Below are 20,404 nucleotides of genomic sequence, written 5' to 3'. Positions count from 1 at the left end.
CAGTGCTTTTGTCCGGATCAGAGTGATACCTCAGTATCTACTCATTTCCTTCGGGGGTCTTACATCTGCCCTTATTTTCACCTTCCTAATTCCCCTGTAACCACCATCTCTCCACCTGATCGAGGTTAGGTCGGAAATTTCCTGCATTATAGTCTCCTATACTGGACCTATTAGGTTTGGTTGGTTCTATGGCTTCATAGTGACCATCTTTCTGATGGTCCGGTCTAGAGGCTTCTTCGGACAGAGCTCCGACGCGGGAACCATGGTGGGTAAGTACGATGCATGTCTAAATATATGTATATATAAATATATATATGTGCGTATCTAATGAGCTGGTGGTTGTGTGTATAACCCTTCTGCTAGTTTCTTTGCAGTGTTTCCCGGGACCTGTGTGTTTCTGTCCCTTTCTAGGTTAGGTCCTCGATGGGCATCCCCTCTGCTGGGTTCAGAAACCGGGTGCTCGACTTGCAGAGTTTATTTCACTCGTCGATATATGTCCAGATGGAAAGAAAAGCCGGGTTTCGGCTTCATACGTCCTGGATCATGCGGCCATAACACAGGCTTCTGTGGGAGGACGCAAGCTTCAGACGAAGAAGTGAATGGTGTGTGCTCCCGGCGCCTATTTATACTATTGTCGCACCGGTAGTGACGTCATGGCTGTCGCCGGCCAACGAGTTGGTGTTTTTTCAATGTTTGCTTCAGACACAGGTCACGACAAGGCGTTCCCCATAGCGACCCCTAGAGGACGCAGTGTCTCGTTCCCTACTCAGGGAACCATGGTTACATAAGTAACCTGAGATGATTTTTTGTCAGCTGAACAATTGGTATGAAGGTAAACAACAGTACAATCCATTGAACACACTGTAGTTCTATTAATATTTCAGTATACTTATTGTACTGTTATATTAGGAGCTTACAGGTTAAATTATATTTTGATAAATATTTTCAGCAGTATGTTTGATAAAAAAAAATATATATATATAATTCATCTTTAAAAAGTTTAAGAGCTAACAGATATTTAATATAACAATCACCTATTCATCTAGCCTCAAAAGAGTTGCAGTGTTTCTCACATACCATGTTGATTTGTGCGGGGTCACGTGATACACATTCGCTAGCGTTCTTCTGTTTGCTATACTGTCCGTCTGCATCACACTCCAGATACACAAACCCATGTCGGACTGACACACAAACACATACACAGATTGAGTGGTCACACAGGGTGCATAAGAGAGAGTCATATGTGCATTAGAGAATACTGCATATGGTATTAAATTAGCTAAGCTAAAAGAAGTGCATTATTTAAAGTGCAGCCCCATATAGCATTTTTTTTCACACAATTATAGGCATGCATTTACTCATACTCATAAATATTGTGCAACCTGTCATTACATGCCCAGCTAATATTTCACTCAAAATTGGAAAGAATATGAAACATGCAATGTGAATAATGGAGGCAATGTGTATAATTGTGATTAATTAAATGTTGAGCCATAAATAACTGTTAAATGACACAAACAATTGTTAATCTTCTGAATTAGAAGGAAGGGGTACTAGACAATCTTTTGACTGTTGAAACTGCTCATATTTCAAGCTTAATCAAGTGTAAATAAGTTTTAAGTTTCATTTTTGTTTTTGTAACCTGACAAACAAAAAGTAAACTGTTAATGGAAAATGGCCCAGACTGGCTTGTAAATGTAAATACATCTTAAAGGAATAGTTCAACCAAAAATGAAAATTTGCTAAAAAATTCACTCTCCCTCAGCCCATCCAAGATGTTTTTGTTTCTTCATCAGAACAGATTTGGAGAAATTGGGCATTACAACTTGCTCACCAATGGATCCTCTGCAGTGATTGGGTGCCGTCAGAATGGGAGTCCAAACAGCTGATAAAAACATCACAATAATCCACACCACTCCAGTCCATCAATTAATGTCTTGTGAAGTGAAAAGCTACATGTTTGTAAGAAACAAATCCATCATTAAGACATTTTAACCTCTATCCATAATATTACGTTCTCCAATGAAAAAGTAATCTCATCTGAATCAGGAGAGAAATAAGCACAGATTAACTTTTTTTTTTCTTACAAACACAGCTTTTCACTTCAGAAGATGTTAATTAATGGACTGGAGTGGTGTGGATTACTTGTGGATTATTGTGATGTTTTTCTCAGCTGTTTGGACTCTCATTCTGACGGCACCCATTCACTGCAGAGGAACCATTGGTGAGCAAGTAATATGATCCTAAATCTCATCTACATTTTTTGCATTTTCAGCAAATTTTCCTTTTTTGGGGTGAACCATTCCTTTAAACCGTGATTACAGTAAATGTCACAATGAAAATAAATCTTAATATTCCAAAAATAATATTTCCAGTAGTCTTACCTTCCTTGTGCCAGGGCAAGTACCAGGGGCAGGCCACACTCACTGTAGTATTGGGCAGTGCATCCGGCCAGCAGGCATACTTATCAAATGTTCTGTTGCACACAAGACCTAGAAAACAACCATTAACGTTAAAGTCTCCTAGGCTTTGCTGTGCTGGACAGGATCAATATGTGACATGACCCCTAATCAGAGGTCTCAGCAGTGTTTTCCAACACACATCCCTTAACAGCACTGTGCACTTTTATCATGGCTGTCAACAGGGTCTATGAAAGACCCCATCTGAACTTACACAAGACTGTGACTGTGAACGTCACTGCGAATCCAGCCATTACTTGTGGAAGGATGCTGAACAACTCACCTGTCATCTGCGGTTCTCTGCTAATATTTCGAAAACATTCATCTCGATACATCATCCATCTTGCCATCAATGTTTTGAGAGATGCAGCAGATGACATCTGTAAGAGTCAATTAGTGAGACCACATGAAAAGGTACATTGAATTAAATATTATAATTCAATTTTTATTTCTTTAAAACACAAAATAAGTTAGCTAGAAGAATGTCAAGGCTGGTCTTTCCCATACCATGGAAGTAAATGGTGACAAAAAGACATATAAGTATCATAACAGCAAACCACCATGCAAGCAGCATTCAAATATGAAGTAAAGAGGTGGTGACATTAGTAGATAGATTGTATGAGAACACAGTTCAGTTTAGGGTCTGGACTCTAGTGAACACTCCCATCACAATCAACAAAGCTTGTGTGTTGCGTTACTTATTTTGGGTGTGGACAGAGTATTGAAATCTAACCATAAAATTCAGCGACTGCAGAAGTTCTGCAAGCTGGGCTTCAGTAATGATCCTCTGTGATGTTTTTCTTTCTTTTTATTTCCTCACATGAATATGCTGAATTAATGCCTAATCTGATCTTCAGTGAGTTACATAATGCTCCGACTCTTAGCCAACTCGAAAAAAGAGCTGAGCGGTGCGTGTGTGGCATTTTTATTTGTTCTCAGCTTTATTTGTATATTTATCTGGCTAGATAACTCAAACTTATTTATTTAAAATGAAATGCATGTACATTTATTTCGATGTGTTGATGTTATTGATGTTAATTGGACTAACAAGCATTTTTTAATCGACTTGATAATCATTTTAACAGTGTGTTTGATATCACATTTAAATATTAATATACTTTAAATGTACAAAATTGCAACTTCACAACTGAGTAAAGTTACATACATATTTAAAAAGATGATATACAAGTTTCAGTAGAAATTACATTAAAGTATATTTAAGTTTATTTATGTTAATCAGCACATTCGTCAATACACTTTAACCATATTTCAAAGACAATAGAAGTAATTATGAAATTGCATTTTAAGATGTACTTTAGTCTTAAGTGAGTCAATAAAGCACTCTACACTCAATTTGAGTTGAATTACTGAAATAAATGAACTTTTCCACGACATTTTAATTTATTGAAATGCATCTGTACATTTAAAATAAATTTAAACTATTATACATTTTCATTTAATTACATATACAGTAACAATACATTTAGTTTCAACTTATGTACCCCTTTAAAATATATTATTTCCATAATAAATAATCTTTTTAAAAGTATGCTGAAGTATAAAGTATATAAAGCAGGGCCTAGTCAGGCCCCTGTTCGGGAGACAGTAGGTTGACCAGATGTCCAGATAAAATCAGGACAGTCCTGATTATACGAGCCATTGTCCATGTCTTGGAGTTACAGAGCACCATTTGTCCCGATAATTAATTTTGGCTTTGGTTGGATTGCTATAAATTAATGTTTTGAACTGATAGAAACATTACACAAGTATTATATAAAGAATCACAACTGCTGCTTCCTCTTCAGAAAATTGAGAGGTACGTAACAAACATGAGCTTGTGTGTAACTGCACAGATGACGGAACAATTTTTCACGGTCATCTGGTCACCTTAAGAGAGAGTGAGAGAAAAAGAGAGGAAGGGGAATAAGCTCGGACCTGGATGCAGGAGGAGAAACTGAGCAGGGTCAGAATGAGGAATACTTGTGACATCCCTTAGTCCTGCTGCTGCTGGCACTGGGAGGGGAGCCGGAGGTCCAAACAGATATGCTTACCTCATAGGAAGGCTTCAGCTATCACCACACAGCCTAAAGCACAGATGGAAACAGACAGAGAGTCAAAGAGATCAGCACATTATCAAACAGCAAATGCAAAGGGTACCCTAAAATAAAGCTAAACGTTATGATGATGATATATATATATATATATATTTGCTACCATTTTTTTTACGGTGAAATTCTGGCAATCACAGCTGCCGGTATTTTACCGTAAATGTCACCGATTTTTTTTACAGTGTGTATATATATATATATATATATATATATATTAGGGCTGTCATTGTTAACGCATGCGATTAATTTTACAATCCTTAACGCGTTAAAATAATTCAATGCAATTAACGCAAAATTACTGAAGCACAATTTCTATTCTAACCCTTTAACCTAATTTTGCTACTCTGCTTGCGATCAGGTCATTTTAAGGCGCTAAACTCCGGGAAAGTTTTCAGTCCAATGATCCAGTAAGCGAATACATTCAAACAATCAGTCCAAAACAGCGCTAATATAAAGGAAACTAGGCTGATTACATCAGAGATTGCAGAGAGAACAGAGACTCGCTTTGTGTTTTCAGTTAATTATTCATTCCAGTGTGTTTCGTTTTTAAACACGAGCTCCGTCATATTCTGTGATTGTCTCTGAAGAGCGCGAGCCCTTGTGTGAAGTACAGACTGAACGGAATGTCAACACATCCCAACGCTGTATGGCCAGATGAGACGCGACTGGATAACCAGTGTCTCGCTAGTAAAGTTCTGATGGATGAAGACTGCAATCAAGGTTAAGGCGATTGCGGTGGCGTACAGGAGTCGTACAGTAAGCATGCGCAAGTCCGTTATATTAATGCGTGAGTCACACATTGTATTTATGCACAGGCTCAGACAATTCCGTACATTCACGTTGTTTCCACACACATTCATGATAATGTTTTGATTTGTCATTTTTATGTTGCTGTGTTTAGTTATTCTGAATGGATCCGTGTACTGTAGTAGGCTAAATATATGCAGTCAGCAGGTGGTTGGTTCAGTTTTTTTTTTTGGCATCTCCATGTGGTCCTGTTCGGTTTCGCAACTTGGCTTCTCTAAAATGTAAAAAAGCTCTTTAGTGTTGCACTGTACACATTCTATAAAATTCGGATTTTTTTTCTTTCATATGTGCTTATATGGGCTCCTTGAAATCATATTAATATGCTGCTCATGAAACATTACTAATACTAATACTACTAATAATAATGTTAAAACTCCATCCATCAAATTTTTTCCCAGAATTGTTTGATGGAAGAAAGTTTTTCACATTTTTAAACACCATTTTTTAATGTCACTGTTAACTAAATGGGCTCTATCTGAATTAAAATGTTCCTATTAGTATCTTTCAAAAAGACAGCAGACAGCTTCATTGATTATAACAAATGTGACTTAATTTTGACACATTGTTACTTGGAGCTTTAATATAGAAATCAAGTGCTTCTGTTTTAAGTAAAGTCTCATGTGACAGAAGCAATTGTTTCCACTCATATCAGACATATAATTTGTTTTGGAAAATCATTGCAATCTTTAAAATGATTTATTTTATTTTATTTTTTCCTTGAAATATCAGTTTCAAAATCATTCTGATGTTACACTGACTTCTAATAAGGTGAATGGCTTCAGTTTCTTGCCCTCTCTTCCCTCAAATGTCTTTTTTGAAAGCAAGTTTGGGGCGCATGTATGAAAATGGCAGACTGTTTAATGGCAGCAACATATATACACTGTAATTTGATATATTTACAACAGTCAGTTCCACTCACTTAACTGTAGGCGGCTCTAAAGTCGCAAAAAATGCACACACTGTTGCTAAACAACTTACAGTTGCTTTAAATTACAAATTAAAAAAGTAATAAATATGAATGAAAAATCAAAGAAGAACTATTAATGTTACACTGACTTCTAATAAGGTGAATGGCTTCAGTTTCTTGCCCTCTCTTCCCTCAAATGTCTTTTTTGAAAGCAAGTTTGGGGAGCATGTATGAAAATGGCAGACTGTTTAATGGCAGCAACAGATATACACTGTAATTTGATATATTTACAACAGTCAGTTCCACTCACTTAACTGTAGGCGGCTCTAAAGTCGCAAAAAATGCACATACTGTTGCTAAACAACTTACAGTTGCTTTAAATTACAAATTAAAAAAGTAATAAATATGAATGAAAAATCAAAGAAGAACTATTTAAAAAAAGGCATTACTGCATGGTTATGTAATGCATAAAGTATTTTCTGGCTAAATTTCAAGTGATGAATACACAGTTTGCATTGTAACATGATATTTAGGTCATATTCCCCACCCCTACTCCTAAAACAAGACCAGGAATTGAAACACCACTGATGGAGTTTTTGTCTGCTGATTAAAGCTGCAAACATCATGTTGAGTAATAATGCAAGCAGTGTGAGCCTCATTGGCTCCCTAAGCTCATTTCACTGTTTGCTGAATGTGGGCAATCAGGATAGCATACAAGAACAAATAATGTTTGCAGTGCAATTAAGACCTGGACTACTGATCTACAGTATAAAAACAACACACTCATTATCCCACTTTTCTGCAGAAGCCTCTGGGCAAAGGAAGGTCACAGACTGTTGACCACGTCGCTGTCTTTGCTCTGAGTTCTTGCTTGCGTGATGAAGCAGATAGTTGTGGACAGCAGGATACACTAACCCTTACACCACATCCAGCTCAATTACTCACATGGTTTAGAGAGAGATGTTAGAACAGAACAAGATGGTAACAGATATGATCACAGTACAGATAGAGACTAAATCCTGTTCTAAATCCTAAAAAGAGGCCTAAATAGGTTGCATATAAAAAGGATAGCTCATTCAAAAATGAACGTTTTGTCATCATTTACTCACCCCTCATGTTGTTCCAAACCTGTAGGACTTTCTTGCTTCTGTGGAACATAAAAGAAGATATACTTAAAAATGCTGATAACCAGTTTTGATGACCATTGGCTTCCATTGTATGGATATAAAAACAGTTCTCAAAATGTATTTTAGGTTCCACAGAAAAAGAAAGCCATACATGTTTGGGATGACATTAGAGTGAGTAAATGATGACAATTTCCCTTTTTGGGGCTGAATTAACCCTTTAAGTGAAAGTGAAAAGTGACGTGATGTGTAGCCAAGTATGGTGTCCCATACTCAGAATTTGTGCTCTGCATTTGACCCATCAAAGTGCACACACACACACACACACACACACACATCGGAGCAGGGTGCAGCCATTTTTGCTGCGAGCAGTTGGGGGTTCGGTGCCTTGCTCAAGGGTCTCACCTCAGTCGTGGTATTGAGAGGTGGAAGAGTGTTGGTCATTCACTCCCCCCAACGACAATCCCTGCCGATACTGAGATGTGAACCTCTGCAACCTTTGGGTTACAAGACCAACTCTATAACCATTAGGCCACGACTGCCCCATTTAATGCATCATAGCCAAGATAACTTGTAGGATGCAATCCCAGAATGCATTGCAACAAACTCGGTTTAAAAATGGGATGAATTCGGAATAATATACTACCATACTACTCTAATTGACAGCTTAATCTTTAACATATTTGCCATTAAACATTCATTCTGAATTGATCTGTTTTCAGAATTTACAGAGAAACAAAATGCTGTTTTGTAAGAAAAACAGCAAGGTAACTCACTAGGCATCCACGTGTTGGCATCCCAAAATGTAGTAACAGTTACTCACCTGGTTATCGATCCACATCCACCCCTACTTCAGCCGTAGTCGGAGAACAGAACGAAATCTGAAACGTTTCTGCAAAAAACACCTTTACCATGGAAACATTTTTGGCTAAAACGTTTCAAATTCCATTCTGTTCCAGTCTCTGGGCAGGCTGGGACAGGCGCTTAAATAAACTTTCAAATTCATTCAGCTTATTTTGGATGAATACAAAAGACTAACAAATAGCAACACCAGCCGGTTGCTCTAGAAATAATATTTTTTTTAAAAATTACATCAATTTGACAATGTTTAAAAAATGTCTTTCATCAAAATGTAAACATTAACATTCGGAATCATCTCAATGTTACTCTGCTACTGCCTGACGCCCTCTAGAAATACACAATTTAAACCACCTTTGCTCACAGAATGTTTTGCAACAATTTATTTAGATTTTTTTCATCATCACTAAACATTATGGAAGTAAAATGCTGTTTCATTCTGACTTGAAGCAAGATGAGTACAGGATGGTGATCTGATGACTGACACTGTTGCAGAGGTTTATAAACTTTACAAAAGACTTCATAAAAGTTTTCAGAGTTTTGTGCGTTCGTGATTGTTAATCGATTGTAAATAAAACAATGATTATTGGAGTATGTTTTACAAAGAAATAACAAAATTAACTGGAAAAATGGCTTTGAAACAGCTCTCACTTAGAAATTGCTAGTAAATTTCACAAATAATTACAAAGAAATTGAAAGTAACATTGAATTAAACATGAAATTTGAAAGTAGAAAGACTGCTGATCTATCTATCTATCTATCTATCTATCTATATCCATGTGTTGGCATCCCAAAATGTAGTAACAGTTACTCACCTGGTTATCGATCCACATCCACCCCTACTTCAGCCGTAGTCGGAGAACAGAACGAAATCTGAAACGTTTCTGCAAAAAACACCTTTACCATGGAAACATTTTTGGCTAAAACGTTTCAAATTCCATTCTGTTCCAGTCTCTGGGCAGGCTGGGACAGGCGCTTAAATAAACTTTCAAATTCATTCAGCTTATTTTGGATGAATACAAAACACTAACAAATAGCAACACCAGCCGGTTGCTCTAGAAATAATATAAAAAAAAAATTACATCAATTTGACAATGTTTAAAAAATGTCTTTCATCAAAATGTAAACATTTATACATTTAGCCTACATTTAATCATTTAGCAGACGCTTTTATCCAAAATGGTTTAAAAATGAGTGCTGTGCATAGGCGGAAATCCCGGGAGGGTCGGGGCGGACAGGACCCCCCCATCTGAGGGCTGTCCCCCCTAGAAATATGATTAAAAACCACGCAGTGCATTGTAAATAACAATGTTTTATACTTTAAATAATTGTGCAAGAAGTAAAACAACACAAACGGGGTAAAAATGCGTTTTAAGTTTAGAAACATTTGCCTCACTCACAGTGCTTTGGTCCAAATGCCTGCTTTCCTCGTTTACATTACCTACACACACACACGTCCGTTGAGAGAGAACAAAGCCAATAGTTGTGGAACTCCGGTTAGTAAGGCTGTCAAGGCTATTTTATTCACTTAAACATCGGATGAAGTGATTATTTTAATCCCCCTTTCATTTTTCTTGGCAAGTTTATAGGATTCTGGCACTTCACCATGTTTTCTTGTTTGTGTTTTATGGCTCATGAAGAAAGTAGCTGATGAGAAAAAGATTGCTTTTCATATTCTGAGATATACTGTAAGGGATATGTTTTTCTGGTGTGTATATTACTCCTAAAATGCTAATCAATCAATCAATCAATCAATCAATCAATCTATCTATCTATCTATCTATCTTGACTTTTTACCAAATAATTATTTTTTTCTGTCATTTTTTATCAGGTCACATTAGGTTTTCTGAATGAATTTTGAAGATCCACTGGCCTGTCACAATGCTTACATTCCAATGATCTTACATTTATCAATCATTTACATGTATAGGCGGAAATCCAGGGGGGGACAGGACCCCCCTACCTGAGGGTTGTTCCCCCTAAAAATATGATTAAAAACCACGCAGTGCATTGTAAATAACAATGTTTTATACTTTAAATAATTGTGTAAGAAGTAAAACAACACAAACGGGGTAAAAATGCGTTTTAAGTTTAGAAACATTTGCCTCACTCACAGTGCTTTGGTCCAAATGCCTGCTTTCCTCGTTTACATTACCTACACACACACACGTCCGTTGAGAGAGAACAAAGCCAATAGTTGTGGAACTCCGGTTAGTAAGGCTGTCAAGGCTATTTTATTCACTTAAACATCGGATGAAGTGATTATTTTCTCTTTAATACAGATGATGCCAATGTATTTTTCGAGGAGTCCACTATGTTAGCAATAGTAACATTACCTGCTTGAGGGAAAGGGCTGCCTGGTTTTCATAACAAAACCCGCCTAATTGCTACTCAAAACTAGCCCAAACTATCTGCGTTTCGATTTGGTCCCCCGGTAAAATTTGTGTTCCAGGGGCTAAAATACATGTTATTGGGGTCGCTTCAACCCGCGGACATGAAAAACAACCCGCGGCAGCAGTGATAAAGTAGCCCAATTCCACGGGAAAACCGCAGACTTGGCAACACTGTGACGGATAGTACTGTCTACAATGTACACGAGCGCTGTCGCAGCACAACCACAACAGCTTGAAGTTGTCTAATTTGGCACGGTCTCCCTGCTGCACTAATAGTAGTAAGGCTTTCTTCTGTGTATGCATATCATTACAATTACAATTTGAACTGTATTATTTGTGTCCCCTTCAAAAATTGCTCTTGAGAAATTTTATGTTTAATGTCCCACCCCCCTACCTGAGGGTTGTTCCCCCTAAAAATATGATTAAAAACCACGCAGTGCATTGTAAATAACAATGTTTTATACTTTAAATAATTGTGCAAGAAGTAAAACAACACAAACGGGGTAAAAATGCGTTTTAAGTTTAGAAACATTTGCCTCACTCACAGTGCTTTGGTCCAAATGCCTGCTTTCCTCGTTTACATTACCTACACACACACACGTCCGTTGAGAGAGAACAAAGCCAATAGTTGTGGAACTCCGGTTAGTAAGGCTGTCAAGGCTATTTTATTCACTTAAACATCGGATGAAGTGATTATTTTCTCTTTAATACAGATGATGCCAATGTATTTTTCGAGGAGTCCACTATGTTAGCAATAGTAACATTACCTGCTTGAGGGAAAGGGCTGCCTGGTTTTCATAACAAAACCCGCCTAATTGCTACTCAAAACTAGCCCAAACTATCTGCGTTTCGATTTGGTCCCCCGGTAAAATTTGTGTTCCAGGGGCTAAAATACATGTTATTGGGGTCGCTTCAACCCGCGGACATGAAAAACAACCCGCGGCAGCAGTGATAAAGTAGCCCAATTCCACGGGAAAACCGCAGACTTGGCAACACTGTGACGGATAGTACTGTCTACAATGTACACGAGCGCTGTCGCAGCACAACCACAACAGCTTGAAGTTGTCTAATTTGGCACGGTCTCCCTGCTGCACTAATAGTAGTAAGGCTTTCTTCTGTGTATGCATATCATTACAATTACAATTTGAACTGTATTATTTGTGTCCCCTTCAAAAATTGCTCTTGAGAAATTTTATGTTTAATGTCCCAGACATGGGTGTCATGTTGGCTAATAAAATATGTTTAATGGGACTGGATTTGTATTTAACATGATTACAATTTAATAAAAAAATAGGTTCCCAAGATGGCGGCGTGTGCACACGCTGCGGCTTCTCTCCCTCCCGACAGAACAGTGTTTTTTATCTTGTGAGTCGCAGTGTTTTTGTACGTATTCATCGCGTCTATCTGTCTCTAAGCGCGCATACAGTCACGAGGTTATGCTCGATGTCCGTAGAACCACATTTTTAGAGCTAAACTCCGCGCAAGCCGAAGAGCTGCGGGACCTCGGTCTGCTCCGGAGGCCTACACCATCACCGACCCCTCACTTTGAGGCACAAAACAGCACCACTGTACAGAAGACTCCACCTCCTCCCGGCGACCAGGTGATGACCAGGTGATGAGGAGATCCCTCAGCAGGATCAATGCACGTAAAGCTCTGGGTCCTGACAACATTCCTGGGCGTGTACTGAGAGACTGTGCAGTGGAACTCACCGATGTCTTCACAGACATTTTCAACATCTCACTCAGTCAGGCTGTTGTCCACACATGCTTCAAAGCTATCACCATCATTCCAGTCCCGAAGAAGTCGTCTCCATCCTGCGTCAATGACTACCGTCGAGTTGCACTTACTCCTAATCTCATGAAGTGCTTTGAATGGCTAGTCATGCACCACATCAAGTCTGTCCTCCCCCCCTCCCTGGACCCATTCCAGTTTGCATATCGGTCCAACCGCTCGACCGATGGTGCCATCGCCACTATCCTCCACTCAGCACTCACACATCTGGACAAAAAAGACTCATATGTTAGAATGCTGCTAAAAATTGACAAAGGGATATCTTCAGTCCTACCTAAAGCTGCAACTTTAGCCAGCTCTCATATCAAATCTTTAAACCAATTTATGCCAGCAAAGCTAAAAAAAAAAAGTAACTGGCACTTATGCAGTTTTAGCTTATTAAACAAACTCAAAGACCACACATAAAAATGCAAAATAATGACTAGTGGCGAGTAATGAGATACTTTATAAAGACAAATCACGCTGTTAGCTTTACGCTAGCAGCCCACAGGGTTTTATTTCCACTTCAGCTGCTCATTCACACAACATCTGTCAGCATGTACATCTTCGTAACCTCTGAATTCATGCTAGGATTTAAATCTAAATGTCTATTTATTTCATTTTTAGTTTGATGGTTTACATGAATGACAAAAGCTATTTTGTTTAGTAGCAGTAGCTATTCAAGCAAATGTAATGCTAGTTAAGTAATAGCAATAATAATAACAGCTATAACATGAACACAATAATATGAAACGTGACCAATAATATGAAGAGGTCTCAGTAACTGTGCTCCAATAATCAGTCAATATTGCCATTTAAGCCCCGGTTTTTACTCCCAGCAGTTTTCATTGTTGAATACTGTTTAAATTCAATAGAGAATGTAATTACAGAGGTGACTATGAATGTCTCTTAAGTGAACAAAGCAGCAACACATCGAGCATTCACTCAAAATTTACAAGTGCCACAAAACGACCGTTGACTATTTGAATTTAAGGACTTGATTTTATACTGCCATTTTGCAAAACATGATCACTGACTGTCATGAAAGTGAAAACAAACCTCTCTGACTAGAGCACACAATGCAGGGCTGCTCTCATGCCCCTCTGAAGAGCGCTGGGAGAGTGGATGGACACACGTGTGTAATTACAGTCATGACATTTTTGTGTGATCTGGGCTTAGTGACTCAAACCTGAGCAAATTCATTAGTGGAATATTTAATACCACAGCAGCAGTCAAACGGACTGAGATCTGTCATTTATACACAGACAAATATGGAATAAGTTTTACACGTGCACTGATACCTCTTTCCCAGTGAAATGAGGCTGGTGCTTAGCCAGTGAACTTGCGAATCTCTCTAGCTGATGTTTCCATTTATTTTAGGAGTATCTCACAATATTACTTTATTTTAAATGCAGAATTGCACATTTTGAGATGAAAAGACTGAATTGTAAGATATAATTACGATTTAAATGAAGTAAAAAAGTCACACATTCACAATTATGTTTTTTATTTTTTAGCAGAAACAAAAATAACAGAATTGTAAACTCAGAATTCAGAGAAAAAAAGGAATTGTGAAATAAGTTGCAATTGTTTTTTGTTTTTAAATCTGCAAAACAGGAATTAAAACAGGCTTCCATACAAGATATTACTATGTACATGCAGTAACCTGCACACAAACCTTTTTTTTTGTGTCAACATTAACACTGTTGATGTGACATATTTTTCAGTAAAAAAACACAGGACACATTTTCGGGTGGGACTTTATAATTAGATTTTTATCTATCAGGAATTGATTAGATTGTGAAAAATAATTAACTGTACCAGAAAGACAAGAGGTATTTTTGATGTCAGTTTTTAGAAAAGTAAAACTTTTGGGGGGAAAATGTATGCACTTTTCAATGCAAATGCAGATGCAATGCCTTTAACATGTTGTAAACATTGTAAATGTATAATGAAGTATTGTAGTTAAATAAGATACAGTATATTAGAATGCAGACAATAACAGCCAGCCAGACAAACAGTGTGACCCCAAAACGCTGTCCAACTATAACCTTTTACCGCATTTAACTGGGGTAAGATAACAAGTGCAGTTCCCAGAGCACCTCTTTCCCACTGAGACATGACTGTTAGGGGCCTATGATCTGATTAGAAGCTCACAGAGGGCTCAGAGATAACAATGTCATGAACCAGCATGTTGGCGCAGTTGTATGCCAGTGAGGAAGGCGGTAGGAAATGTCTGATAGTGCCAGTGCCACACACCCCTGTAACATCGCACCCCATATGCTGTCACTTCATTGAGGTTCAGATTAATGTCACTGCTTCTTTGCCCATGTCAGCAGCAATACTCACGGACTACCGCTGACTCAATCACCTCTACCATGTCATTTCTATCAACACCAAGTCGGACATGCCACAAATGAGTCTCAATGGCTTTGTTCCAAAACCAACTGAGCTGACTTACTGTCTGCTGTCTTCAAAGGCAGCATTCCACATAAAGTATCTGGTTTGCAAAACTCTATATAGGTAGCTACTCTGTCACAAAAGTATCACTTGATTTCACATAAATATTGAGCAAAATAAAATAAATTTTAGTAAGATTGAACAATTTGTATTGATGTTATTGGATGAGTTAGACTTCATCCACCATAATGGATAAGGTGACAATACATCCTCTTTTTTTTCCTGGACATGTCCAGGCTGGGATTTCTAAATTGCCCAAAATGGCTGGGTTTTGGATTTGTTTTCCTATAGTATTCCTAAGTAGTTTGACCAATAGTGTGCAGGCATAGGTCTGCGTAGGTCTGTTTTGATTGGATCTTAGTGCAGTTTTCGATAAAATTGATCATGCCGTTAAAATTGGCGTCCCACAAGGTTCTATACTGGGACCAGCCTTTTGCTTCATGAGTGTGATTATGGTGCTTAAAATGTTTCCTATGTAGGCAGCACACTAGGTTTTGGAAAAGAGCTTTGATTTATAATCTTCAATCATTCACTTTCGTCAACTATATCATGCTGCTTCTTTACAGATATCTGACTATGTAGTGGACAAGCAGGCACATGTATGATTGCTTCATGCTGAAATAACTTCAGCTATGAAAAGCATGCCTTGCCAAAAAAAAAAAACACAAAAAATGGAAATGAATGTTCATATGATTCATTGCTTTTGTTAGCTTGAGCATCATTTTGCGAACACATTTACAATAGAACACTGTAATACGCCTACACGACTGTTTTAACATGAAAACAAAGCTCAGGCTAAACCAGTTGTGGAGGCAGATTACAATGTCAATTTCTGTTGTAAAAATAAAGGGATTTTCAAAACCACTAATGCTAAGTATTGAACTCGTCCTGGAGCGATTGTGCTACAAACAAGAATGATGCCCCAAATTATGCAGGTTGTTGAGAAGAGGTGTGATGTTGCTTTTATAAATGCTGTGACTGATGATTTTGGAAAATCTATGAATATCATAGAGACTTGGTGGAGGACTCTTAACATTTTTGGCCAGTAAGCCCAAGAACATCCTAGCACAGGGCTGTTTCTAGGCATAGCAGCTGAAGGGGCGCCAATGAGCGCACGTACTGGCACTTTTAGCAGGGTTGTGATAAAGAGTGGCACGGTCACCCTGAAATATGACTGAAATATGACACTGGATCCTCCAACATTATTGGGCTAGAGTACTGTCAATCTGACGATGCCTGTATGCCACTAGATCAGAGAGCTGTCAATTGCTGCCTGATTGTTGCATGCACGCTCATCGTGAACCAATTCCCGCTCAGATCCCGCTCCGACATAACATTTCTCTAGTAGGCCTCATTGTTTACTGTTTGTAACGAAATTCTTGGATTATTGTCTAAAATTAAGCATGCTGATAAATAGCAATTATCATGTATCAGAGCGAAATTCTTACATTCTTCTTCTAATGTATTAATTAAAATGTATTAAATATATGAATCTAACCTTAGCAAACCTACCTAAAATGCAAAAACTGAAAAAGTGTATTTGATTTTCGTTAACTTTATTTCCGTGAAAATAGCTGCAGTTGTTGTGCAATAGAACATTCAAAACAGGCTCATTAAAACACAAACGCACACACACACAAGATGAAATGTGCGTAGATCTTTACAAAATACACCTGGATTATAAAGCCTGTGAAAAGCACACACAAGATAAAATGCACTTAAAGAACGCTTGGTTTATGAACTGACGTCAATGAAAGAAACACACTTTCTAGTGTCAAGTTAAAATAGACCATAACTGCGGGGAACAGTGGTCTATTAAAACATCTCTTGATGTTTACTGGATTTTAGAATTTACTTTAAGAAACATTAGCTTGGACAAAGTGTCAGGCTTCAGCATTCGGTGTGCCCGAAAACACTCGCTCAGTATGTAACTAGCTCACCTTTTGCTGCACCATGCGTAGCACATCCTCGTGCTTTCTGGCAATGTGCAGCTTCAGATTCCAATATGAATCTTTACTAACTCTCCCCGCACTCCCTCTCAGTTTCTTCTCCCTGCTCATTCTTAACTTAGATTTTTTACTTTACATTTATGTATAAGGCTTGCAACTTCTCTACGATTCCTCTATGAACTTCCAAAGAAAGTTTCTGTATTCCTTAGAGTAAATCAGGTATTATTCTTCAGTGCGAAATTAAATGTAATGTTTTGGACATGCAATTTAGTGCATTTAAAATATATTGTAATATACTGTTATGAAATATAAGTTTAATATCGAAAAACACTTATTCAAATTACAATCAAGCACTTTACATGTGCTTCAGTATATTAGTCAACACATTAAAATAAGTGTATTTTCTTTAAAGCATGTCAAACAACTATTAAAAATTTACTTTAAAGTAAAACTTAATATGACGCTATTATAAAATGTATTTAAGTGTGTTAAGAAACATAGTCATAGTGTACACTATTTATGCACACTTGAGTTTCTGAGTTCTCAGAATCCTTGTATCGGCCAATGTTTCATTTACTAGCATCTCAAACTCAATGGCTTTCAGTGCTGATTAAAAAAGAAGACATGTTCATGACTGAAAAGACAAACAATTAAATCCTTTCCAAACAGCAAACCTACACTCTAAAAAATGCTGGGTTGTTTCAACCCAATGTTGGGTCAAATATGGACTAACCCAACTGTTGGGTTAAAAAGCTAATTTAAAAATGTAACCAAAATTTAACCCAACAGTTGGGTTAGTCCATATTTGTCCCAACATTGGGTTGAAACAACCCAGCATTTTTTAGAGTGAGTGTATGCCTCTGAACTTTGTAGAGAACATTATTTTCTCCAAAGATCAGACTCAGATACTTTATATAGCTGTTCACAAGGATAATGACTGAGAAATCTTTCTAAGGTTTTCAATCATCAACAACAACCAATTTACATTTACATTTATTCATTTTGCAGACGCTTTTATCCAAAACGACTTACAATTGGGGAATACATAAAGCGATTCTTCTTAAAAAGGCAAACTAAAAAACTTGTAATACCAAGTTTTAGATATTGTTCAAATAAGTACAAGCTGGAAAGGGAATAAATAAATAAAGAGAAAGGATGAATTTAGGATGAAGTCAAGTAGAGTCGAAAGAGATGAGTTTTTAGCTGTCGCTTGAAAATTGTCAGGAATTCAGCATTCCGGATAGGGGTGGGAAGATCATTCCACCAGCCAGGAATGGTGAACCAGAATGTTCTGGAAAGTGATTTTGAGCCCCTCTGTGATGGTACCACGAGGCATCGCTCACTAGGGGATCGTCTCGGTTACGTATGTACCCCTCGTTCCCTGAAGGAGGGAACGGAGACGTCATGTCGGAGGACCGACGAATTGGGATCTCGCTTAGAGGGACCAATCTACTTCGAGTGTAAACTAAACGAGCCAATGCACATTGGCATGCGATTATTGCATCCAGCTGCTGCTGATCACAGCGTGAGTATAAGTAGGCACCAGACGCAGCGCAGGGCCGGGGCCTCAGGGTTACCTGGGAATCAGCCGGCCCGAACTCTAGGCACGAATCGTTGACCGAAAATGCGTGCAGGTCCCCTACCCTCTTGATGGAGGCCAATGGTAGCAGGAGCAAAGTCTTCATTGAAAGGACCTTCAGCTCAACCGCCTGCAAAAAGGCTCAAATGGGCCCTGCTGTAGTGCCGTGAGTACCAGAGTCAGGCCACAAGAGGGAATAGAGGGGGGCAGTGGAGGATTTAACATTCTCGGACATGAAGTTTCCAGAGGTCTGGACGCGGGTGCCAAAGGGTGCCCCGTCTCTGAGTCAGTAAATCCTTCCTCAGAGGAATCGGCCAAGGAGGGGCTATTGCGAGGAGCATTAGTTCCGGGAACCAGGTCCGCCAATAGGGTGCCACCAGCAGGACATGCTCCTCATCCTCCCTGACCTTGCACAGCAACTGTGCCAGAAGGCTCACTGGGGGAAATGCATACTTGCGAGGGCCCCGCGGCCAGCTGTGTGGCAGTGCGTCCGTGCCGAGTGTTACCTCTGTCAGGGCGAAGAACAACTGGCAGTAAGAGATTTCTGGAGAGGCAAACAGGTCTACCTGGGCGGCTCCGAAACGTCCCCAAACCAGCTGGACCGTCTGGGGGTGGAGTCGCCATTCTCCCGGGCGCGCAGCTCGGGACAGCTCGTCGGCTGCCCGGATGAGAAGCCCAGGAATGTGAACAGCACGAAGCGACCTCAGATGCTTCTGACTCCAGAGGAGGAGGTGGCGGGCGAGTTGCTATAAGCAACGGGAGCGCAGACCACCTTGTCGGTTGATGTATGCAACGGTCGCTGTGTTGTCCGTGTGGACTAGTACATGCTTGCCTCGTAAGCGCCCTTTGAGATGGCCCCGGGCAAGGTGCACTGCCAGCAACTCGAGGCAGCCAGTACAGTTGGGGCCCCGTCCAAACCCCTGACACTGCAAGCCCGTTGTACGTGGCCCCCCAGCCGGTGGTTGAGGCATCCGTGCAAACCACAGCATGCCTGGAGACCTGCTCCAGGGGCACTCCTGCCTGGAGGAACGCAAGGTCTGACCACGGGGTGAAGGTTTGGTGGCAGGCCAGTGTAACTTGGACCCGGAAGGTACCGCATTGATACGCCCACCAGTTTACACTCGAAGTAGATTGGTCCCTCTAAGCGAGATCCCAATTCGTCGGTCATCCGACGTGACGTCGAGAGTGTTCGACTGAAAGGGAACTCAGACTTCTGGAGGGGATGTAGTTTCGTAGTAGTGAGTGGAAGTAGGCAGGTGCTGAGCCAGTGGCTGTTCTATATGCAAGCATCAATGTCTTGAACTTGATGTAAGGTGCAACTGGTAGCCAGTGCAAGGAGATAAAAAGAGGTGTAACATGGGCTTTTTTGGGCTCGTTGAAGACCAGTCGTGCCACTGCATTCTGATTTCTGATCATTTGTAGAGGTTTGATTGTGCTTGATAGAAGTCCGGCCAGAAGAGCATTGCAGTAGTCCAGCCTAAAAATGACAAGGGCCTGGACAAGAAGTTGTGCAGCATGCTCTGTTAGTGGTCTTTGAAGGTCAGCTGGTCATCAAAGATTACACCAAGATTTCTGACCGAAGTTGATGGGGTAATTGTAGAAGAACCTAGCTGGATGGTGAAATCATGCTGTAGAGTTGGAGTGGCAGGGAAGACAAGAAGCTCAGTCTTTGTCAGGTTGAGCTGTAGGTGATGTTCTTTCATCCATGCCGAGATGTCCGCCAGGCAGCCTGAGATCCGTGCAGCTACTGTTGGATCATCTGGTTGAAATGAGAGATAGAGCTGTGTGTCATCAGCATAGCAATGGTAGGAGAAGCCATGTGCCTATATGATGGGACCCAGTGATGTAGTGTATATGGAGAAGAGGAGGAGTCCAAGAACTGATCCCTGAGGAACCCCAGTGACCGGTTGATGTGCTTTGGATACCTCCGCTCCCCAGGCCACCCTGAAAGGAATGATCTGATGATTGACAGTGTCAAAAGCAGCAGAT

At 39.5% G+C, this 20,404-nt stretch overlaps 1 protein-coding gene across 3 annotated transcripts in view; it reads right to left on the bottom strand.

The window, feature by feature from the left end:
* Positions 1-20,404, bottom strand: part of LOC107599297 (glucagon receptor-like) — an 85,411-nt gene that overhangs the window by 24,276 nt on the left and 40,731 nt on the right. For 2 of the 3 annotated variants that reach the window (XM_016290844.1, XM_016290846.1), the window contains exons 2-5: positions 4,395-4,543; positions 2,743-2,839; positions 2,385-2,492; positions 1,078-1,181 (exon numbers count right to left, since the gene is read on the bottom strand). In XM_016290844.1, coding sequence (XP_016146330.1) covers positions 1,078-1,181; positions 2,385-2,492; positions 2,743-2,839; positions 4,395-4,448 — 363 coding nt within the window. In that variant the 5' untranslated portion in view covers positions 4,449-4,543. Of the gene's footprint in view, positions 1-1,077; positions 1,182-2,384; positions 2,493-2,742; positions 2,840-4,394; positions 4,544-7,390; positions 7,412-20,404 lie in introns of those variants that run through there. The other variant, XM_016290845.1, reaches the window with a different exon arrangement.

Source organism: Sinocyclocheilus grahami, unplaced genomic scaffold, assembly GCF_001515645.1.
Source record: "Sinocyclocheilus grahami isolate Dianchi unplaced genomic scaffold, SAMN03320097.WGS_v1.1 scaffold264.1, whole genome shotgun sequence".
NCBI classification, from domain to species: domain Eukaryota; kingdom Metazoa; phylum Chordata; class Actinopteri; order Cypriniformes; family Cyprinidae; genus Sinocyclocheilus; species Sinocyclocheilus grahami.
Note: the sequence above shows the minus strand (reverse complement) of the source record. Positions and strands in the feature narration are given on the sequence as shown.